The sequence below is a fragment of the Bombina bombina genome, chromosome 7 (genome assembly GCF_027579735.1).
Source record: "Bombina bombina isolate aBomBom1 chromosome 7, aBomBom1.pri, whole genome shotgun sequence".
Lineage (NCBI taxonomy): Eukaryota > Metazoa > Chordata > Amphibia > Anura > Bombinatoridae > Bombina > Bombina bombina.
This window is the reverse complement of record NC_069505.1, coordinates 497701803-497722965: the sequence shown is the minus strand read 5'-3', so window position 1 is coordinate 497722965 and position 21163 is coordinate 497701803. Positions and strand designations below refer to the sequence as shown.

Here is a 21163-nt window from a genome sequence, read left to right as displayed (position 1 = left end):
ATTTCCCACTTGCAGTGGGCTTTCCCACTACCTTTTCAACAGAGCTAAACTGAAAGCTTCTAAGTACGTTTTTAAACCATTTTATACTGGATTTTTATATCAGTATCTGTGCATCTTATTCTTTATAGTAGTGTCTATTACATGCAGTTATATGAAAATGAGTGTATACTGTCCCTTTAAACCAGATGATGATGGAACACAAAGTTAGAATTTGATTGGTTGGAACTATCTTCAGGGTATGGCTTTTTGGATATAAATGTCATGAGTAGCAGCTTAAGAAGAAAGAAAAATATATATTAAAGTAACCTATATCAGGTAATTGTAATATTAATTTATTCTACTTAGCATAATAAAAGTGGAACATGATTGGAATAATTATTTAAAGGTAGGTTAACAATGCAGTAATACAACAGGAAAAAAGCAGCTGGATACATGGATGTATAGTAACAGATATTAGTGGCAGTAAGTGTGGTACTTATGTCATGGTATAGATCACGTCAGTTTGTCACCAGGAATATTGTGCATAGTACCACAAACAACGTGACCAAGTGGATTTACATAAAAACTGTACACAGGAGGCTTAGAAAATGGTGCATGGTCTAAACACAACAAAATAAAAGTAAACCGATATCAATATACAGACAACATTTTGGTTAATTTTACTTTTGTTTAATAAATTCAATTTACTAATTGTACAAGAAATGTTCTAACATTTTATTGTTCTTGTGGATTTTTTTATATAGATAAGAAGTCATATTCTATTTTAAGTGTTAAGCTATTTTTGTTAGCTAGAGAAATAAATGATTTCGTCTTTCAAATTTTTAAAAATAATGTTCTATACTTGGGCTAAACTATATGTAGATATCGCTAGTAAAAAAAACAATAGAAAAACCCTAGAGCACTTATATGTACATTATAATTATAGGTTGTATCAATTTATTTGTTTTTTGGGTAACATTATTGGTCCATCTATAATCCTAATTTAACTGACTACCAAATATGGTTAGACATCAACGAGGAACAACGTACATTGTGTAGTTACGGGGTCTTGATGCATTAGTATTAGGTTCTGCGGTGATTTCAATGTCCTCTACATCCATTGTGGTTTTCAGTGTGAACTTCTGCAGAATAGTTGTAAGGAAGAGAAAGATCTCCATACGTGCCAGGCCTTCCCCAGGACAAGCTCGTTTTCCTGGAGGTAGAATGAAGCCACATCAAAACAATTTAAAATAAATATTTAGCCAATAAGAACATCCTTTTTTTCAGTCATAGTACAACATTTTTATGATATGTGTTTAAAGTCTACAGCCATCTCACCTCCCAAAACTGCTTCTTAAAGTCTATCTTTGCACCATTCAAGAAGGTTGGTGCTAGAATGCATGGCTAGCCCCCCACCAGCAAGACCTTTTTAATTGCTGGGTGGTAGTCATTCAATGGCAGTACTGCTCACCCCATAGGTTTAGATATAAATATGAATCAAACGGACATGAAAGACAAAATTAAACTTTCATGATTCAGATAGAACATACAAATATAACTATCTAATTTTCTGTTATCAAATCAACATCTTTGTCCTTCAATCATTTGTTTCTTTCCATGAGAGCATACTAAGATAGGCTCAGGAGCGTCCATTTGTCTTGAGCATTATATGTGCAACATTGTTATAAACATTGTTGCAAATAAATTCCTCTCCGTAAGAAGGAGCTACATTTCAACAAAGGATCACCAAGAAAAAGAGGTCAGTTTGATGTTAAAAATAAACGGTAAAGTTTATGTCCATCATTGTCCAAATCTAACCAGAAAACACCCACCAATGGAATTTTAACCCATATTTCTAGGGAGCACCTATAATCTTATTGTAGCTGCCTACAATTCTGTGACCAGTGTTCTATGACCATTTCTCAGAAAACAACAGCTACCAATCATCTGTGAATTTAACATAGGGTTGTTACCTAGAGAGAATGGAATGAAGGCGTCATTTTTCTTAAAGCAGCCATTTTCATCAAGAAAGTGCCCAGGTTCAAACTGATGAGGATTCTTAAAATATTTGGGATCTTTCAAGACAGAGGTCAAAATAGAAAGCACAAGAGTACCCTTAAAGAAAGAAAGTATTACTATACATCTTCAATTTGCTCTGCAATTCCAATGATGACATGTTTATGTGCTCAGTCACTGCTAGGGCTAAAGTGTACTAATGACAGTGACATGTTTATGTGCTCAATCCCTGCTAGGGTCAAAGTGCACTAATGACAGTGACATGTTTATGTGCTCAGTCCCTGCTAGGACCACAGTGCACTAATGACAGTGACATGTTTATGTGCTCAGTCCCTGCTAGGACCACAGTGCACTAATGACAGTGACATGTGTATGGTCTTAATCCCTGCTAGGGCTAAAGTGTACTGATGACAGTGACATGTTTATAAGATCAGTCCCTGCTAGGACTAAAGTGTACTAATGACAGTGACATGTTTATGTGCTCAGTCCCTGCTAGGACTAAAGTGTACTAATGACAGTGACATGTTTATGTGCTCAGTCCCTGCTATCAGTGGCGTCACTAGGGGGTGCGGGGGGTGCGGGCCGCACCTGGGTGACACCCTCCAGGGGGTGACACCAAAAAAAAAAAAATTCAAAGAAATACAATGTTGAGATGCATAGATTATTTTATTAGAGTCTGGCATTTGTGAACATTAGTGGGACTGGGGAAGTTGTAGACACACAATTTTTTTGCCCCTTGAGCCAGTGCTGCAATTTCAACAAATAGTTTTCCTGGCTGCTTTTGCTTGTTTGTACTTTGCTCCTCCCCTGCCCAATTTCACTATGAATGTTGTGGGTGTGCCGTGGGGCTTGCAAAGTTGCGCTTTTAGCCTAAACCTGCCTGCCTATCTGTGCTCACTGCTCAGTGACATGCGGCCCAGGGCTGTGCACTGACAGACTTGGAACAGAGTCAGAGAGCAGAATTTTCATAGTTTGCGCGCCTAAACCTTTTCTTCAGTGATTTATTTTAGAGTGCTCTGTTTATCTTTCATTTGATGTTCTGCTGAGCTAGGGAGCAGCTCTAGGCATGAGCTTCATAATTAATGCAGTGCAGTTTACATATTTTGTATGTGTGTGTCTGAGTTTTTGTGTGTCTCAGTGTTTTTGTGTGTGTGTTTTTATGTGTGTGTCTGAGTGTGTTTCCGAGTGTTTGTGTGTGCATCTGAGTATTTTTTGTGTGTCTGAGTGTTTGTATGTGTGTTTGCCTGTGTTTTTGTGTGTGTCTGCTTTCTGGGGGGGGGGTGACACCATGACTTACCGCACCGGGTGACACCAACCCTAGTGACGCCACTGCCTGCTATGAATAAAGTGTAGTAATGACAGTGACATGTTTATAAGCTCAGTTCCTGCTAGGACTAAAGTGTACTGATGACAGTGACATGTTTATGGGCTCAATCCCTGCTAGGTCTAAAGTGTACTAATGACAGTGACATGTTTATGAGCTCAGTCCCTGCTAGGACCAAAGTGTACTAATGACAGTGACATGTTTATGAGCTCAGTCCCTGCTAGGACTAAAGTGTACTAATAACAGTGACATGTTTATGAGCTCAGTCCCTGCTAGGACCAAAGTGTACTAATGACAGTGACATGTTTATGAGCTCAGTCCCTGCTAGGACTAAAGTGTACTAATGACAGTGACATGTTTATGAGCTCAGTCCCTGCTAGGTCTAAAGTGTACTAATGACAGTGACATGTTTATGAGCTCAGTCCCTGCTAGGACTAAAGTGTACTAATGACAGTGACATGTTTATGGGCTCAGTCTCTGCTAGGACTAAAGTGTACTAATGACAGTGACATGTTTATGTGCTCAGTCTCTGCTAGAACTAAAGTGCACTAATGACAGTGACATGTTTATGGGCTCAGTCTCTGCTAGAACTAAAGGGCACTAATGACAGTGAAATGTTTATAGGCTCAGTCCCTGCTAGGACTAACGTTTACTAATGCCAGTGACATGTTTATGGGCTCAGTCCCTGCTACGACTAACGTGTATTAATGACAGTGACATGTTTATAGGCTCAGTCTCTGCTAGGGCTAAAGTGTACTAATGACAGTGAAATGTTTATGAGCTCCGTCCCTGCTAGGGTCAAAGTGTACTAATGACAGTTGCATGTTTATGGGCTCAGCCCCTGCTAGGATTAAAGTGTATTAATGACAGTGACATGTTTATGTGCTCAGTCCCTGCTAGGACTAAAGCGTACTAATGACAGTGACATGTTTTAAGGGTCAGTCCCTGCTAGGAACAAAGTACCCTAATGAAAGTGACATGTTTTAAGTCTCAGTCCTTCCTAGGACCACAGTGCACTAATGACATTGAGATTTGTATGGGATTAGTTCCTGTTAGGACTAAAGTGTACTAATGACAGTGACATGTTTATAGGCTCAGTCTCTGCTAGGGCTAAAGTGTACTAATGACAGTGACATGTTTATGAGCTCCGTCCCTGCTAGGGTCAAAGTGTACTAATGACAGTTGCATGTTTATGGGCTCAGTCTCTGCTAGGACTAAAGTGTTCTAATGACAGTGACATGTTTATGTGCTCAGTCCCTGCTAGGGCTAAAGTGTACTAATGAGAGTGACATGTTTTAAGGGTCAGTCCCTCCTAAGACCACAGTGCACTAATGACATTGAGATTTGTATGGGCTTAGTTCCTGTTAGGACTAAAGTGTACTAATGACAGTGACATGTTTATGAGCTCAGTCTCTGCTAGGACTAAAGTGTACTAATGACAGTGACATGTTTATGAGCTCAGTCCCTGCTAGGTCTAAAGTGTACTAATGACAGTGACATGTTTATGAGCTCAGTCCCTGCTAGGACTAAAGTGTACTAATGACAGTGACATGTTTATGGGCTCAGTCTCTGCTAGGACTAAAGTGTACTAATGACAGTGACATGTTTATGTGCTCAGTCTCTGCTAGAACTAAAGTGCACTAATGACAGTGACATGTTTATGGGCTCAGTCTCTGCTAGAACTAAAGGGCACTAATGACAGTGAAATGTTTATAGGCTCAGTCCCTGCTAGGACTAAAGTTTACTAATGCCAGTGACATGTTTATGGGCTCAGTCCCTGCTAGGACTAACGTGTATTAATGACAGTGACATGTTTATAGGCTCAGTCTCTGCTAGGGCTAAAGTGTACTAATGACAGTGAAATGTTTATGAGCTCCGTCCCTGCTAGGGTCAAAGTGTACTAATGACAGTTGCATGTTTATGGGCTCAGCCCCTGCTAGGATTAAAGTGTATTAATGACAGTGACATGTTTATGTGCTCAGTCCCTGTTAGGACTAAAGCGTACTAATGACAGTGACATGTTTTAAGGGTCAGTCCCTGCTAGGAACAAAGTACACTAATGAAAGTGACATGTTTTAAGTCTCAGTCCTTCCTAGGACCACAGTGCACTAATGACATTGAGATTTGTATGGGATTAGTTCCTGTTAGGACTAAAGTGTACTAATGACAGTGACATGTTTATAGGCTCAGTCTTTGCTAGGGCTAAAGTGTACTAATGACAGTGACATGTTTATGAGCTCCGTCCCTGCTAGGGTCAAAGTGTACTAATGACAGTTGCATGTTTATGGGCTCAGTCTCTGCTAGGACTAAAGTGTACTAATGACAGTGACATGTTTATGTGCTCAGTCCCTGCTAGGGCTAAAGTGTACTAATGAGAGTGACATGTTTTAAGGGTCAGTCCCTCCTAAGACCACAGTGCACTAATGACATTGAGATTTGTATGGGCTTAGTTCCTGTTAGGACTAAAGTGTACTAATGACAGTGACATGTTTATGTGCTCAGTCCCTGCTAGGACTACAGTGCACTAATGACAGTGACATGTTTATGGGCTCAGTCCCTGCTAGGACTACAGTGCACTAATGACAGTGACATGTTTATGGGCTTAGTTCCTGTTAGGACTAAAGTGTACTATGACAGTGACATGTTTATAGGCTTAGTTTCTGTTAGGACTAAAGTGTACTAATGACAGTGACATGTTTATAGGCTTAGTTTCTGTTAGGACTAAAGTCTAATAATGACAGTGACAGGTTTATGGGCTCAATTTTTCCCTAGGAGCAAAGTGTTCTAATGACAGTTGCATTTTTATAGGCTCGGCTAGAATAAACATATTTGCCAATTTGAAGAACAACTTTGTAGTAACAGCCATTTCTTTTTCTAGTAAGACAACTCTATGTAATTATTGTGTAGACTAAACAAGGTAGCAGGTAACATGTTACACTTATTCTGACCTTGGGAATATGATACCCTCTGAAGGTTGTGTCCTTGCTGGCTGCCCGAGGAAATGCTATTGGGACAATATCAGCAAATCTCTGAAGCTCATGAGTCACGGCATCTGTGTAAGGCATTTTATTGCGATCCTCCATTGATGGGCACCGTTCCTGTCCTATTACACAATCTATCTCTTTGTGCAGCTTCTCTAAAGACAAATTAGAGAAAAAAACAACAGCATGCTTCCAATTCAAAACAAAACAAAGGGAATTAATCTAAATCAGTACTGTGTATACAATCTATTCTCATTGTGGTTAAAGGGACATGAAACCCAACAATTTTCTTTCATGGTTCAGATAGAGCATTTAGTTTTAAACAACTTTCCAATTTACTTCTATTATCGATTTTGCTTCATTCTCTTGGTGTCCTTTATTGAAGAAGCAGAAATGCACTACTGGGAGGTAGCTAAACTCATTAGTAAGCCAATAAGGCATGACATATATGTACAGCCACCAATCAGCAACTCCTGAGCCTAGTTAGGTATTATTTTCAACAAAGGATACAAAGCAAATAAAACAATACAAGTAAATTGAAATGCTGCTTGAAATCGTATGCTCGATCTGAACCATGATTAAAAAAAAATGGATTTCATGCCCCTTTAAGAAAGTGTATAATTAGACAATCACAACAGGAAAACCTTTAGATGAGAACGGTTACCTTGTATATCCGGGTACTTAAGCATGATCAAGAAGCCATATTTTAATGTTATACTTGAAGTCTCTGTCCCAGCAAAAAACAGATCATGAATGGTTCCAATTAGATTCTTGTTATTAAATTCTGTGTTGGGATTATTCTTCTCCTGTTAAATGTATAGACATAGAATACAATGATACAAACTTCCTTTCTTTCATGTAATTGGCAAGAGTCCATGAGCTAGTGACGTATGGGATATACAATCCTACCAGGAGGGGCAAAGTTTCCCAAACCTCAAAATGCCTATAAATTCACCCCTCACCACACCCACAATTCAGTTTTACAAACTTTGCCTCCTATGGAGGTGGTGAAGTAAGTTTGTGCTTGATTTTTCTTCTATGATAAGCGCTTCTAAGAATTTTGAAGCCCAATTCCTCTCAGAGTACAGTGTTTATCAGAGGGATGAGAAGGGAGTATCGCCTATTGATTTTATGGTTTCCCTCGCGGTAAATCTTTTCAAAGGTTCTCTGTTATCGGTCGTAGGGATTCATCTCCTACCACCCTTTTCAGATCGACGATATACTCTTATACAGTGGGGCAAAAAAGTATTTAGTCAGCCACCAAATGTGCAAGTTCTCCCACTTAAAGGGCCATTATGCACTCAAAAAAATATTGGCTAATTAAATAAAGCATTAAAAGAAAATAAAGTTTTAAATTAGCATGTATTATCAATTTTACTGCTTAAGGTCCTAAAAATGATGTTAAAATTTAAAGTCCTCTGACTTAATGAGAATACGTTTGTAGTACCCAGTAGCTGCAGAACAAGGTTTTTTTCCACAGTCCCTAACTTGTGTTTAGAAAGCCCTCCTGCTGGAGCGGTCTCTGTAATGTGCTTTGTGTGCAGTAATATGTTGAAAGGCAGAAACTATGTAGATATACACAGAAGCTGAAGAATTCCACTTCCCTTTCCCCCTCCGGTTACCACAGATCTCCTCTAGTCTCTGCACACCCTTATAAATGCCGTGGTAACCGAGAGGGGGGAGGGAAGTGGAATTCCTGCAGTGTTAGAACGGACAGAAGGGAAAATATGCTGCTGAGTTTAGTAGCTTCTGTGTATATCTGCATCTGCTGATTTCACACAGTCCGTTCTAACGCTGCAGGAAATCCACTTCCCTCCCCCCTCCCGGTTACCACGGCATTTAATTAGAGTGTGCAGAGACTGGAGGAGATCTGTGGTAACCGGAGAGGGAAAGGGAAGTGGAATTCTTCAGCTTCTGTGTATATCTACATAGTTTCTGCCTTTCAACATATTACTGCACACAAAGCACATTACAGAGACCGCTCCAGCAGGAGGGCTTTCTAAACACAAGTTATGGAGTGTGGAAAAAAGCCTTGTTCTGCAGCTACTGGGTACTACGAACGTATTCTCATGAAGTCAGAGGACTTTAAACTTTAACATAATTTTTAGCACCTTAAGCAGCAAAATTGATAATACATGTTAATTTAAAACTTTATTTTCTTTTAATGCTTTATTTAATTAGCCCATATTTTTTTGAGTGCATAATGGCCCTTTAAGAAGTTGAGAGAGGCCTGTAATTTTCATCATAGGTATACCTCAACTATGAGAGACAAAATGTGGAAACAAATCCAGACAATCACATTGTCTGATTTGGAAAGAATGTATTTGCATATTATGGTGGAAAATAAGTATTTGGTCAATATCAAAAGTTCATCTCAATACTTTGTTATATATCCTTTGTTGGCAATGACAGAGGTCAAACGTTTTCTTTAATTCTTCCCAAGGTTGTCACACACTGTTGCTGGTATGTTGGCCCATTCCTGCATGCAGATCTCCTCTAGAACAGTGATGTTTTGGGGCTGTCGCTGGGCAACACGGACTTTCAACTCCCTCCAAAGGTTTTCTATGGGGTTGAGATCTGGAGACTGGCTAGGCCACTCCAGACCTTGAAATGCTTCTTACGAAGCCACTCCTTCGTTGCCTGGGTGGTGTGTTTGGGATCATTGTCATGCTGAAAGACCCAGCCATGTTTTATCTTCAATGCCCTTGCTGATGGAAGGAGGTTTGCACTCAAAATCTCACGATACATGGCCCTTTTCATTCTTTCATGTACACGGATCAGTCATCCTGTTCCCTTTGCAGAGAAACAGCCCCAAAGCATGATGTTGCCACCCCCATGCTTCACAGTAGGTATGGTGTTCTTTGGTTGCAACTCAGCATTCTCTCTCCTCCAAACATGACGAGTTGTGTTTCTACCAAACAGTTCTACTTTGGTTTCATCTGACCATATGACATTCTCCCAATCCGCTTCTAGATCATCCAAATGCTCTCTAGCATACTTCAGACGGGCCCGGACATGTACTGGCTTAAGCAGGGGGACACGTCTGGCACTGCAGGATCTGAGTCCCTGGCGGCGTAGTGTGTTACTGATGGTAGCCTTTGTTAAGTTGGTCCCAGCTCTCTGCAGGTCATTCACTAGGTCCCCCCGTGTGGTTCTGGGATGTTTGCTCACCGTTCTTGTGATCATTTTGACCCCACGGGGTGAGATCTTGCGTGGAGCCCCAGATCGAGGGAGATTATCAGTGGTCTTGTATGTCTTCCATTTTCTAATTATTGCTCCCACAGTTGATTTCTTCATACCAAGCTGCTTGCTTATTGCAGATTCAGTCTTCCCAGCCTGGTGCAGGTCTACAATTTTGTTTCTGGTGTCCTTCGACAGCTCTTTGGTCTTCACCATAGTGGAGTTTGGAGTGTGACTGTTTGAGGTTGTGGACAGGTGTCTTTTATACTGATAACAAGTTCAAACAGGTGCCATTAATACAGGTAATTAGTGGAGGACAGAGGAGCCTCTTAAAGAAGAAGATACAGGTCTGTGAGAGCCAGAATTCTTGCTTGTTTGTAGGTGACCAAATACTTATTTTCCACCATAATATGCAAATAAATTATTTCCAAATCAGACAATGTGATTGTCTGGATTTGTTTCCACATTTTGTCTCTCATAGTTGAGGTATACCTATGATGAAAATTACAGGCCTCTCTCATCTTCTTAAGTGGGAGAACTTGCACAATAGGTGGCTGACTAAGTACTTTTTTGCCCCACTGTATACCATTACCTCTGCTGATACTTTTTCAGTACTGGCTTGGCTATCTGCTATATGTGGATGAGTGTCTTTCGGTAAGTATGTATCATTATTTAAGACACTCTCAGCTATGGTTTGGCGCTTTATGTATTAATATAAAGTTTTAAATATATGTATTTCCCTTATATTTGCCATGAGTCAGGTCTATGTATATTTCCCTTTGCAGACTATCAATTTCAGTTTGGGAAGCATGTTAAGGAAGATATTTTTCTTACCTGGGGTACAGTCTCTTTTTTCAAATTGACTTGTTTTTCTTTCAGGATAAAAGATCTAAGGGTAAATCTAAAGCTTCTAATCGTTTTTGTTCCTTTCGACAGAATAAGGAAGAGAAAACCAATCCTTTCCCCTAAAGACTCTGGTTCCAATTGGAAACCTTTTAAGAAACCAAAGCCAGCCCCCAAGTCTGCATGAAGATGCAGCCCTCCATCCAGTTCAGCTGGTAGGGGGCAGATTGAATTTATTCCAAGACATTTGGGCAGATTCTGTTCAAAATCAGCGAATTCAGAGTATTGTCTTTCAAAGGTATCGAATAGGTTTCAGAGTAAGACCTCCTGTGAGAAGATTTTTTCTCTCTCACGTTCCAACAAATCCGGTGAAGGCTCAGGCTTTTCTGAAGTGTGTTTCAGATCTGGAGCTTTCAGGGGCAATCATACCAGTTCCGTTTCAGGAACAGGTTCTGGGGTTTTACTCAAATCTATTCATTGTCCCAAAGAAAGAAAATTCATTCAGGCCAGTTCTGGATCTGAAGTTTTTGAATCGTTTTGTAAGGGTCCCAACTTTCAAGATGTGACTATAAGGACTATTCTGCCTTTTGTTCAGCAAGGTCATTATATGTCTACTATAGACTTACAGGATGCATATCTTCACATTCCGATTAATCCAGACCACTATCGGTTTCTGATATTCTCTTTTTCTAGACAAGCATTACCAATTTGTTGCTCTTCCATTTGGCCGAGCGACAGCTCCAAGAAGTTTTTAGAAGGTTCTCGTGCCCTTCTATCTGTAATCAGAGAACAGGGTATTGTGGTGTTTCCTTATTTGGTACTAGCTCAGTCTTTACATTTAGCAGAATCGTACACAAATCAACTAGTGTTGTTTCTTCAAAGACATGGTTGGAGGATCAATTTACCAAAGAGTTTCTTGATTCCTCACATAAGGGTCACCTTTTTAGGTTTCCAGATAGATTCAGTGTCCATGACTCTGTCTTTAACAGACAAGAGACAAATTAAATTGGTTTCAGCTTGTCGAAACCTTCAGTCTCAATCGTTCCCTTCAGTGGCTATGTGCATGGAAGTTTTAGGTCTCATGACGACTGCAGCATCGGACGGGATCCCCTTTGCTCGTTTTTTATTATACTCGGATATCACAATTAATATACTTAAATCCCAACACTCAACTCTTTCTGACTTGGTGGTTAGACCATCATAGTATAGTTCAAGGGGCCTCTTTTGTTCATCCTACCTGGACTGTGATCACAACAGATGCAAGTCTTTCAGGTTGGGGAGCTGTCTGGGGGTCTCTGACAGCACAAGGGGTTTGGAAACCTCAAGAGGTTACCAATCAATATTTTAGAACTCCATGCTATTTTCAGGGCTCTTCAGGCTTGGCCTCTGTTAAAGAGAGGACCATTCATTCGTTTTCAGACAGACAATATCACAACTGTGGCATATGTCAATCAGCAGGGTGGGACTCGCAGTCCCTTAGCTATGAAAGAAGTATCTCTGATACTTTCTTGGGAAGTGTATTATCTCAGCCGTCAGACCTTACATCCGGGGGAGTGGTCTCTCCATCCAGATGTATTTTGTCAGATTGTACAGATGTGGGGTATTTCAGAAATAGATCTGATGGCTTCTCATCTAAACAAGAAACTTCCCAGGTACCTTTCCAGGCAGAGATGGTGGATGATTTAGCAGTATTTTTTGTGGATTTAATTTTTTCAGTGGAAATAGCTGTTTTTATTTTATCCCTCCCTTTCTAGTGACTCTTCTGTGGTCTTCCACATCTTGGGTATTTCTATCCCATACGTCACTAGTTCATGGACTCTTGTCAATTACATGAAAGAAAACATAATTTATGTAAGAACTTACCTGATAAATTCATTTGTTTCATATTGGCAAAAGTCCATGAGACCCACCCTTTTTTGGTGGTTATGATTTTTGTATAAAAGCACAATTTTATTTCTAGTTCCTCTTTTTGTATTTTTTTTTACTCCTTATTTTATCACCCCACTACTTGGCTATTCATTAAACTGAATTGTGGGTGTGGTGAGGGGTGTATTTATAGGCATTTGAGGTTTGAGAAACTTTGCCCCTCCTGGTAGGATTGTATATCCCATACGTCACTAGCTCATGGACCCTTGCCAATATGAAAGAAATGAATTTATCAGGTAAGTTCTTACTTAAATTATGTGCTCTCTTCCTAATCAGCCAAGTGAGCTCAATAACAAAGACCATGACAATTCTAAACACAAGACGATCCGCCGATATATTAAAATCACCTCATCCATCTTCAAGAGAAAACAGTCAATTAGGTCCCTAGGGCAGTTCTCATCCAGTGTTTCTCTATGAGCTTTCACTGAATCCAACAAAAATTCCTTTATCTTTTGAAAACACTTGTAGATTTTCTGGTGAGGACCCGGCAGATACCGAGATAAACGTGGAAAGAAGTTGATAATCTGTAATCAGAGAGAGATATGAAAAATCATCATAGAGTAACTTTAAAAAATTGTAGAAAGAAGTCCATCAAATTCAACCTTTACTTTTTTTAGTTGCTTATGTTTTGCTCTATTTTCACAAGATATGCTTGTCACATAGCTTTGTTTGTAAGAAATCCAAGTGACATGAAATGTAGACGAAAATGTAGTTTTGCTATCTGAAATTGTGCTGCTAGTGATGAAGTGTAGTGTAAGTAACAATGACCAATTAGATTTGTAAGAAATGATTTGGGTTTCATTTCCACATCAGTTAGCTGGCGAGCTTCAACTAGGAGCCAGGTCTCTCCTTTCATAGCTGTCTTCTGAGAGATCAGTGCCATGTGCACCATAAGATAAGGTCCGTGATATTCTGTGGGATCTTGTTCTGTCAGTGGGAAGCGGCAGGGAGTGACAAGGGAGCGTTCTGAGACCTGACCACAAACAACAGCGTGGTCTAGAGGTAGCACCAGTCCATGAGTTTGTGTTTGTCTTTTGTCTCTCTGTGTTTTAACCCATTGGTGTTTTCAGTGGTGGTTCTTGCTCATTAAACCACCACTGGGTGTTCTACTTGGCCGTCCAGGACACAAGGGTTGTGACCCTAGCTGTCTGGATGCCCACTGACTAATCTCTCTTAATAAGCAATGGCAAAAAGGTGATGTCCAGTACTGCAGGGACTTGATTAGGGCTAATCGTTCATGATAGGCAGGGACATTAAAGTAAGCGTTAGTCTGATTAACTGCTACGATTGGTTAGGGATAAGTAAAATAAGGTACCTCTTTTAAACATGGGTTTAGTACATAGTAAGATACCCCTCTTAAATGTGTTTACACTAATTGTTTACATTTTATAACTATTACAATTATTGTTTTATTATTTGGTGAAAAGTTCGGTCATTTTTTGTGTCAGCCTGTTACATATTTATTTATTTATTTTTTGTACACAGAGAAGCTTTCTCATAGCTTCTAAAAGAGATAAGAAGTTAATGGCACAGTCTAAACTTAGACATCTTAAAGTCTTATCTTAGATTAAGCTGCAAATATCCTCCTGCACCCTTTCTATATCATACAGCAGAACGGTAAGAAAGTAATTTTAAAATGAATATTGTTTCTGGCCACTTTGAAATGGCTGTCAAGCCCCGCCCACTGATGACAAACCGGAACTGTTAGCTTGGATCACTGGGACTGAACAATGTTTTAAACTAATTTAATCTGCTCTTTTTTAGAACTCCAGCTTTGTGCCTCCTAGGATATTGTAAGCTTTTTTTCCCCCTCTTTGTGTACATGAGTGAAAGGCGGTAAGCTTCATGTGTGCTTCATGCTGAAAATATTCTGCTTAATAAAAAAAAACACACATTTCTCTAATGAGAGACTGACCAGACAACAGGGAGCCACATTATGGCTGTTTTATGGTCTCCCTCTTATGACCCCCCCCCTTGACAATTTAGACATGACTTTATATATTTTGATTGTAGCTCAAAAATTATAAATGGCAGCAGAAAATCAGGATAGGCAGTGCTAGCTCCCTTTAAGATACTTTGAGGCTAGCACATTATCAGCTAATTACAATGCCCAGCTGTGGAATTGGTGGCCCTGATTTGTGCATGCCTCCTCAGAAGAGGTCAAACTGTTAACATGTATCAAGACAGTAAATATGCAATTGGCATAGTTCACTTAATAGGACAGAGGATTTCTTTTTAACTTGACCAGGCACTCAAATTGCAAGGAATTGCAAGCTTTCATTCTATTGGTTGATTTGAATTAGAACATGCAAATCAGCCAATAGGAATGCAAGGGTACCCTTATATAAGAGTGGTACCTTGTATTCCAAATTCAGTGTGCAGCTGGTGACCGCATGAAGAGGAGCTCTGTGTTCAAGCTCTGAATAAGAAGACCCCCACTGCTGCCGCCGCCGGGATGAAAATAAGAAGATAGACCACCACCTGGATGTAGAAGGACCACCACCAGGATGAATATGGAGTGACGCCATCATCTTATTTGGTGAGTACCATCTTGGGCTTTAGTGTTAGTTTTTTATTTTTTAAGATTGGGTTGGTTTTTTTTTTGTTTTTTTAAACTCCACTGGGCAGCAAGAGCTAAATGCCCTTTTAAAGATAATGTCTAGCCAAATGACCTTTTCAGAGAACTTTTTAGCTTAGTTTTTTTTTTTGGGGGGGGGGGATGGTTGCTGTTAGAGGGTTGTAGTGTTTTTTTTTTACGAAAAAGAGCTTGATCACTTTAGGGATATGCCCTACAATGGGACATTTTAAGGGCTATTTGAAGTTTATTTTTAGAATAGGCATAATTCTTTTTTTCATTTTGGCAATTTCTTTGTTATTTTTGTAAGGTTAGGTTTTGTTTTTTAGGTAATGTTTCTTTTTTTATTTTAATAGTACTGTTAGCTTTTTTTTTTAATAGTACTGTTAGCTTTTTTATTTTAATAGTACTGTTAGCTTTTTTATTTTAATAGTACTGTTAGCTTTTTTATTTTAATAGTACTGTTAGCTTTTTTATTTTAATAGTACTGTTAGCTTTTTTATTTTAATAGTACGGTTAGCTTTTTTATTTTAATAGTACTGTTAGCTTTTTTATTTTATGTTGAAAAATCTTTATTTGTTTCCATTGGTCATTATTACAACAATTACTGCTTCCCGGGAGCAAATTTTACATAGTCCCAGGAAGAGCCTTATGTTTTAGGAGCACAGAAACATTTTTATGCATAAATCAAACAAGAGTATAAGAAATACTGTAACTTCTGAGAAAAAAAAAAAAAAGAGAAAAAAAAAACCTAAAACAAATCAAGATCAGTGTATACATATATCAACATTTTCTACTATCACATCGTCTCAAGTTTCCATTTAGCTTATTTCCATCCAGGGTGCCAGTGAGAAGGGTCTGCTTATCTGAATACCCCACTCGTAGTGTTTTTTTTTTTATTTTTTATTTAGCCTTTAACTACGAGTGGTGCATTATCCAATAGAACCAAATTTTTGTGAATTGCTCCGTGTCTCCTTGTATCCAGGCTACCCTTTCAGACATAAGATAAGTATCCTGTATTTTGTCTAGAACTTCTCTCCAAGTGGGGGGACCCTCCCTCCAGTGTCTTGCTATGCAGATTCTAGTAACCGTGCAAACTATTTTGATAAACTTATTAATTGCGGAGTTCAGATTGGGGATACGCTTACTAAGAAGTGCATGGGCCATTGTTAATGAAATTTCTTCATCTAAGATCCTACTGAGTAGGTCGCTAGTCTGTTGCCATATGTTTTGAATAGGGACACAATCCCACCACATGTGCTTATATGAGCCTCGGTCTCCACATCCTCTATAACATAATTTAGATCTATTTAGAGAATAGTGGGATGTTCTTAGGGGTGTAAGGTACCACCGAAATGTTGTTTTTATGGTATTTTCTCTAAGATCAGCGCTAATTAAGCCTTTACAGGATTCAAAGTATATCTGATCCTATTCACTTTTTGATATTTGATCTATACCTTCTCCTTCCCATTTTAATGCTATTGAAGATTTATGGGTTTGTTGTATGTCCTGAAGAGTAACATATAATTTAGAAATAAGTTGTTTTTCCCTGCATGGTTTTAAGCCCATTCTTTCTATCACTGTAAGTGGGGTTTTCCCTCGTGATATGTCATATTTGTTAAGAGCTGAAGAGATTTGAAGATATACAAACCAGTGGAGTTTGAGTGGGTGAATTTTGTCTTGTAGCTGATTGAATGAGATTATCTGTGAGTGTGTGATAAAGTCTGCAACTCTATATAATCCCTTGTTGATCCATTTACCCACTAGCCTGTGTGTTTCTTTTGGTAGCAGAAATCTGATTGGTTTGAGCCATGTCCCCACTGGGAGTAGTGTCGAATGTTTGGATATCTTATTCCAATGCGAAATAGTATCTAGCGTTGAGGATAGTCTAATGTCAGTTTGACCTGCCACTCGTCTCGGGACCCACAAAAGGTCGTCAGCGTTGTCTAGGCCCATTGTGTCTGTTTCAATTCTCGTCCAGATGACGTCAGTTATTGGTTTAAGTAAGAGTGAGGTTTGTGCTATCCTAGCTGCTACATAATAGTCTTGTAAATTCGGTACCCCTACTCCTCCCAGCCTTCTGTGTCTGGTTAGTATGTGTGAGGCTATTCTAGCTTTTCCCTCTCCTCTCAAGAAAGAGATAAGGTCTTTTTGAAATTTTTGAAGGTCCAGGGGAGGAACTTTGTTCGGGAGAGCCCTAAAAAGGTACAAAATCCTTGGTAATAGGTTCATCTTTATGGATGATAGGCGACCGTACCATGAATATGTTCCCTTTTTCCAGGATCTTAAATCCTTTCTAATGGAATTATATAGGGGGATATAGTTTAATTTGTATAGACTTTCGTAGGAGTCAGAAAGTTTGATTCCCAGATAGGTGAGGGAATTTTCTACCCACTTTATGTCGAAATTAATTTCTATCAATTTTTTTGTGTGAGGGGGAAGTGTCAATGGTAAGGCTTCACATTTGTCGATATTTACCTTATATCCCGAGATTTTTGCAAAATCCAGTAAAATTCTATAAAGATTGGTCAAGGAGAATAGTGGGTTAGTTAAGGTCAGCAGCACGTCGTCCGCAAAAAGTGAGATTTTATATTCACAGTTACCGATCGTCACTCCTTTGACATCATCCGCATTCCTAATAGTAGCTGCCAATGGCTCAATGCACAGGGCAAACAAGAGTGGCGAGAGAGGGCATCCCTGTCGTGTCCCGTTTTTAATGTCTATGGTCTTAGACATGTAGCCAGCTGCGCTTATGGTGGCTTTGGGGGTCGAGTATATTCCTTTTAACGCTTCTATAAACGGACCACTAAATCCCATTGTAGATAGTATCTGAAACATATAGTTCCAATCTATGCGGTCAAACGCCTTCTCCGCATCCAGGGATAGGAGCAGAGAAGGCGTCTTCTGTCTTTTTAGGTATTCTGTTAAATCTATAGTTCTTCGGATATTATCCGGGGCTTCTCGGCCTGTGATAAAACCCACCTGATCAGGATGGATCAGTCGGGGGAGTAGTGTTTGCAGCCTGTTTGCTAATATTTTTGTTAGGATCTTGAGGTCCTGATTTATTAATGAAATGGGTCTATAACTCTGGCACTTAACAGGGTCCTTTCCAGGTTTGGGGATGACCACTATTTTGGCTCTGAGTATGTATGTGGGGACTGAGTTGCCCTGCATTATATCATTGCAAAACTTCTGTATGTGAGGTATTAAGGGTATTTTAAATAATTTATAATATTCGCTAGGCATACCGTCAGGCCCCGCCGCCTTGCTTGATTTTAGATCTTTAATTACCATAAGTATTTCTTGGGCCGTAACCTCAGCATTCAGGATGTCATTTTCCTCAGGAGTGAGCGTGGGCAAATTAGCATTGCGCAAAAATTGGGATAACAGTAGCTGTGTTTGATCTGTGTGGTGTACTTTCAGACCATCATACAATGTCGCATAGTATGCAGCAAAGGTGTTGGCTATCTCTTGGGGGTCTGACGTCATGGTCTCCCTCTGTGTGAGTAATTTGGGTATAGAGTGTGCCTTTGTTCTGTTTCGTAGTTTACTTGCTAAGTACCTATCTGGTTTATTAGAGTATAGGAAGTATCGAGCTTTGAGTCAGCTTTTTTATTTTAATAGTACTGTTAGCTTTTTTATTTTAATAGTACGGTTAGCTTTTTTATTTTAATAGTACTGTTAGCTTTTTTATTTTAAAAGGTAAGATTAGATTTTTTTTCACTTTCACAGGTAAGTTATTTATTTTTTTAAAGGTAGTTAGGTTTATTTTTTTAAAGGTTATTCTATTTTGCGTTTTAGGTTAGGGGGTTTAGATGTTAGTGGGTTATCTTGTGTTGGGGGCTGGCAGTTTAGGGGATAATAGTGTAGTGGGGACTTTGCGGTGGGCTATGTTGCGGTTAAGGAGTTATTAGAGTAGGGGCTTATGGCGATCCAGTTTGCGGGAGTAGGGTGTTTTTTTTCTCCTTTGACTTCTATGGTAAAATAGGTGATCACAACTCGTAATACCAGAGCAACCCGACGAGCGCAAAAGGTTTCCCATTAGTGCAGTTAGCCTTCTAGTGAAAGCGCTAGTTAGTTCTCCACTTGTAATCTAGCCCAATATGAATTATACCCCTAACTCTTCCATGGTATCCATTTGGATACATTTTGGGTGCTGGTGAAAGTGGGGATTAAAATAAGTCCAATCACGCCTGGGTATGGATAAGCGCCAAGAGGCTACCTGAGAAATGACAGCCACTTTAACTGAGGAATGGGGTGTTCAGTGTCTATTGATTGTTAATTCCGTCATGAAAAATGATATGCCATAATTTTACATGTAGCAGGCACAATGGGCACTGGGTCCGTGTCCTTAGGACTAATATCATAAATTCAACAGACATAACCCGTTCAGCCTGAGATAGTGTAAGCTGAGCAGGGTTGTGTAAAAATAGTATGTGATTGTAACACAATTAGACTTCATAATACATCAAGAAATACACCAACTGAAAAGGATTATGGGAAATCTTCACAATATTTAATTTTAAATGGTCTGTTGTTTAATTACACTTTTTTATATATATACCATCTACTTTCATGTATTTCTTTGTCATTGTTTTTGCACTATGACCCCTTTTGTCAGATAAAACTATAAGTTTAATCAGATCTGTCTTTGTGCTCTAGAAAATTAATTCATGGCTTCTGTGGGCTTGGGAATAACATTACTGAACTGTTATTTTTATATATTTATTTATATTTAGGTGTTAATGCAACTGAAATTGAGGGCCAGTCACAAAAAGCACTAAATAATAAGCTTTTGGGTGGTGGAAGTCAGGGCCGCCATCAGGGGGTGAAAGGGGTGACTCCTGTCAGGGGCCCACTGGGCCAAGGTGTCCCATGAGGCAAGCACAACTATTATTAAAAAAATATATATTTTTTTTAAATTGTTGGCAGCCACCAGAGGGCGCTATAGCAGAGTGCTATTGAGCATGGGAAATGTCATTACAAGGAGTAATGTATTAGCATTTGAGAGGATTTTTGAGTGTGCCCTAAACCACTATGCACAGTGTGAGACAGGCTTGGCACTTCAGGTTGTACAGTGTGTGCCTGAGTCAGACGGCAGATCACTTTCATTTGCAGAGGAGGTAGGTCTTACTTAGCAAATGTTTTTTATTTCTTTGTGCAATTTCGGATTGTAACTTCAGTCTGGTAGTTGTATGGTGGGGCCAGGGGTCCATACAAACACATTTGTGTAGCAATATGCTTTTTTTGACAGTACAGTATAAATTCTATATTTAAAACCATGCAGAATTTTTTCCTCCTCAATACACAAATGGTAGGTGCCCTTTTGGCAGATATGATTTTTATATATGTATATTACATTCCAGTTTACTGCTCCTTTATGCAAGGATTTTCCAGATGCCAGGAGGTATTTTATTTAAGATTTTTACATCTGCATAAAATGTTATACTCTCAAGCTAAGATTTATCAGTGTTTGAAATGAGACAGGTTAACTTAACACTGTTCAATTCACACTACAGCTGACTTAATTTTGAAATACATAAAAACTAGCCTAAATCCTGCATTTAACCAGATCTAATGGTATGAGACTGAGTACCACAGCTTATGGTTCCACCAAGACCATATAGAGTACAGCACAGAGGGTGTGTGTGTATGTCTTTGTGCATTTTCTGTGGATGTCTCTGTGAGGGTGTGTGCATATGTCTGTGTATTTTCTGTGGATGCCTCTGTGAGGGTGGGTGTGTATGTCTTTGTGTGTTTTCTGTGGATGTCTCTGTGAGGGTGTGTGCGCATGTCTTTGTGTATTTTCTGTGGGTGTCTGTGAGGGTGTGTGCGTATGTCTTTGTGTGTTTTCTGTGGATGTCTCTGTGAGGGTGTGTGTGTGTGTGTGTGTGTGTAAGTGTTTGTGCATTTTCTGTGGGTGTCTCTGTGAGGGTGTGTGTGTATGTCTTTGTGCATTTTCTGTAGATGTCTCTGTGAGGGTGTGTGCATATTTCTTTGTGCATTTTCTGTGGGTGTCTCTGTGACGGTAGGTGTGAATGTTTTTGTGTGTTTTATGTAGATGTCTCTGTGAAGGGGTGTGTGTGAGTGTGTATGTCTGTTTTCTGTGGATCTCTCTGTGAGGGTGTGCGCATATCATTTTCTGTGGGTGTCTCTGTGAGTGTGTGTGTGTGTGTATGTATGTCTGTGTATTTTCTGTGGATGCCACTGTGAGGGTATGTGCATACTGTATGTCTTTGTGCATTTTCTGTAGATGTCTCTGTGAGGGGGTATGTGTGTCTGTGTGTTTCTGTGTTTGTGTGTTCCTACCTTTACAACATTTCCAAGTTTGACTACACT

General features: G+C 39.4%; 1 protein-coding gene across 1 annotated transcript in view; it reads right to left on the bottom strand.

Annotated features, from left to right (window-relative positions):
- Positions 1-410: 410 nt before the first annotated feature.
- Positions 411-21163, bottom strand: part of LOC128666863 (cytochrome P450 2A4) — a 78446-nt gene continuing 57693 nt past the window's right edge. Inside the window, exons 6-10 of the mRNA XM_053721664.1 lie at positions 12597-12773; positions 6965-7106; positions 6268-6455; positions 1953-2094; positions 411-1192 (exon numbers count right to left, since the gene is read on the bottom strand). Of these exons, the coding sequence (XP_053577639.1) occupies positions 1011-1192; positions 1953-2094; positions 6268-6455; positions 6965-7106; positions 12597-12773 (831 nt within the window). The 3' untranslated portion in view covers positions 411-1010. The remainder of the gene's footprint in view (positions 1193-1952; positions 2095-6267; positions 6456-6964; positions 7107-12596; positions 12774-21163) is intronic.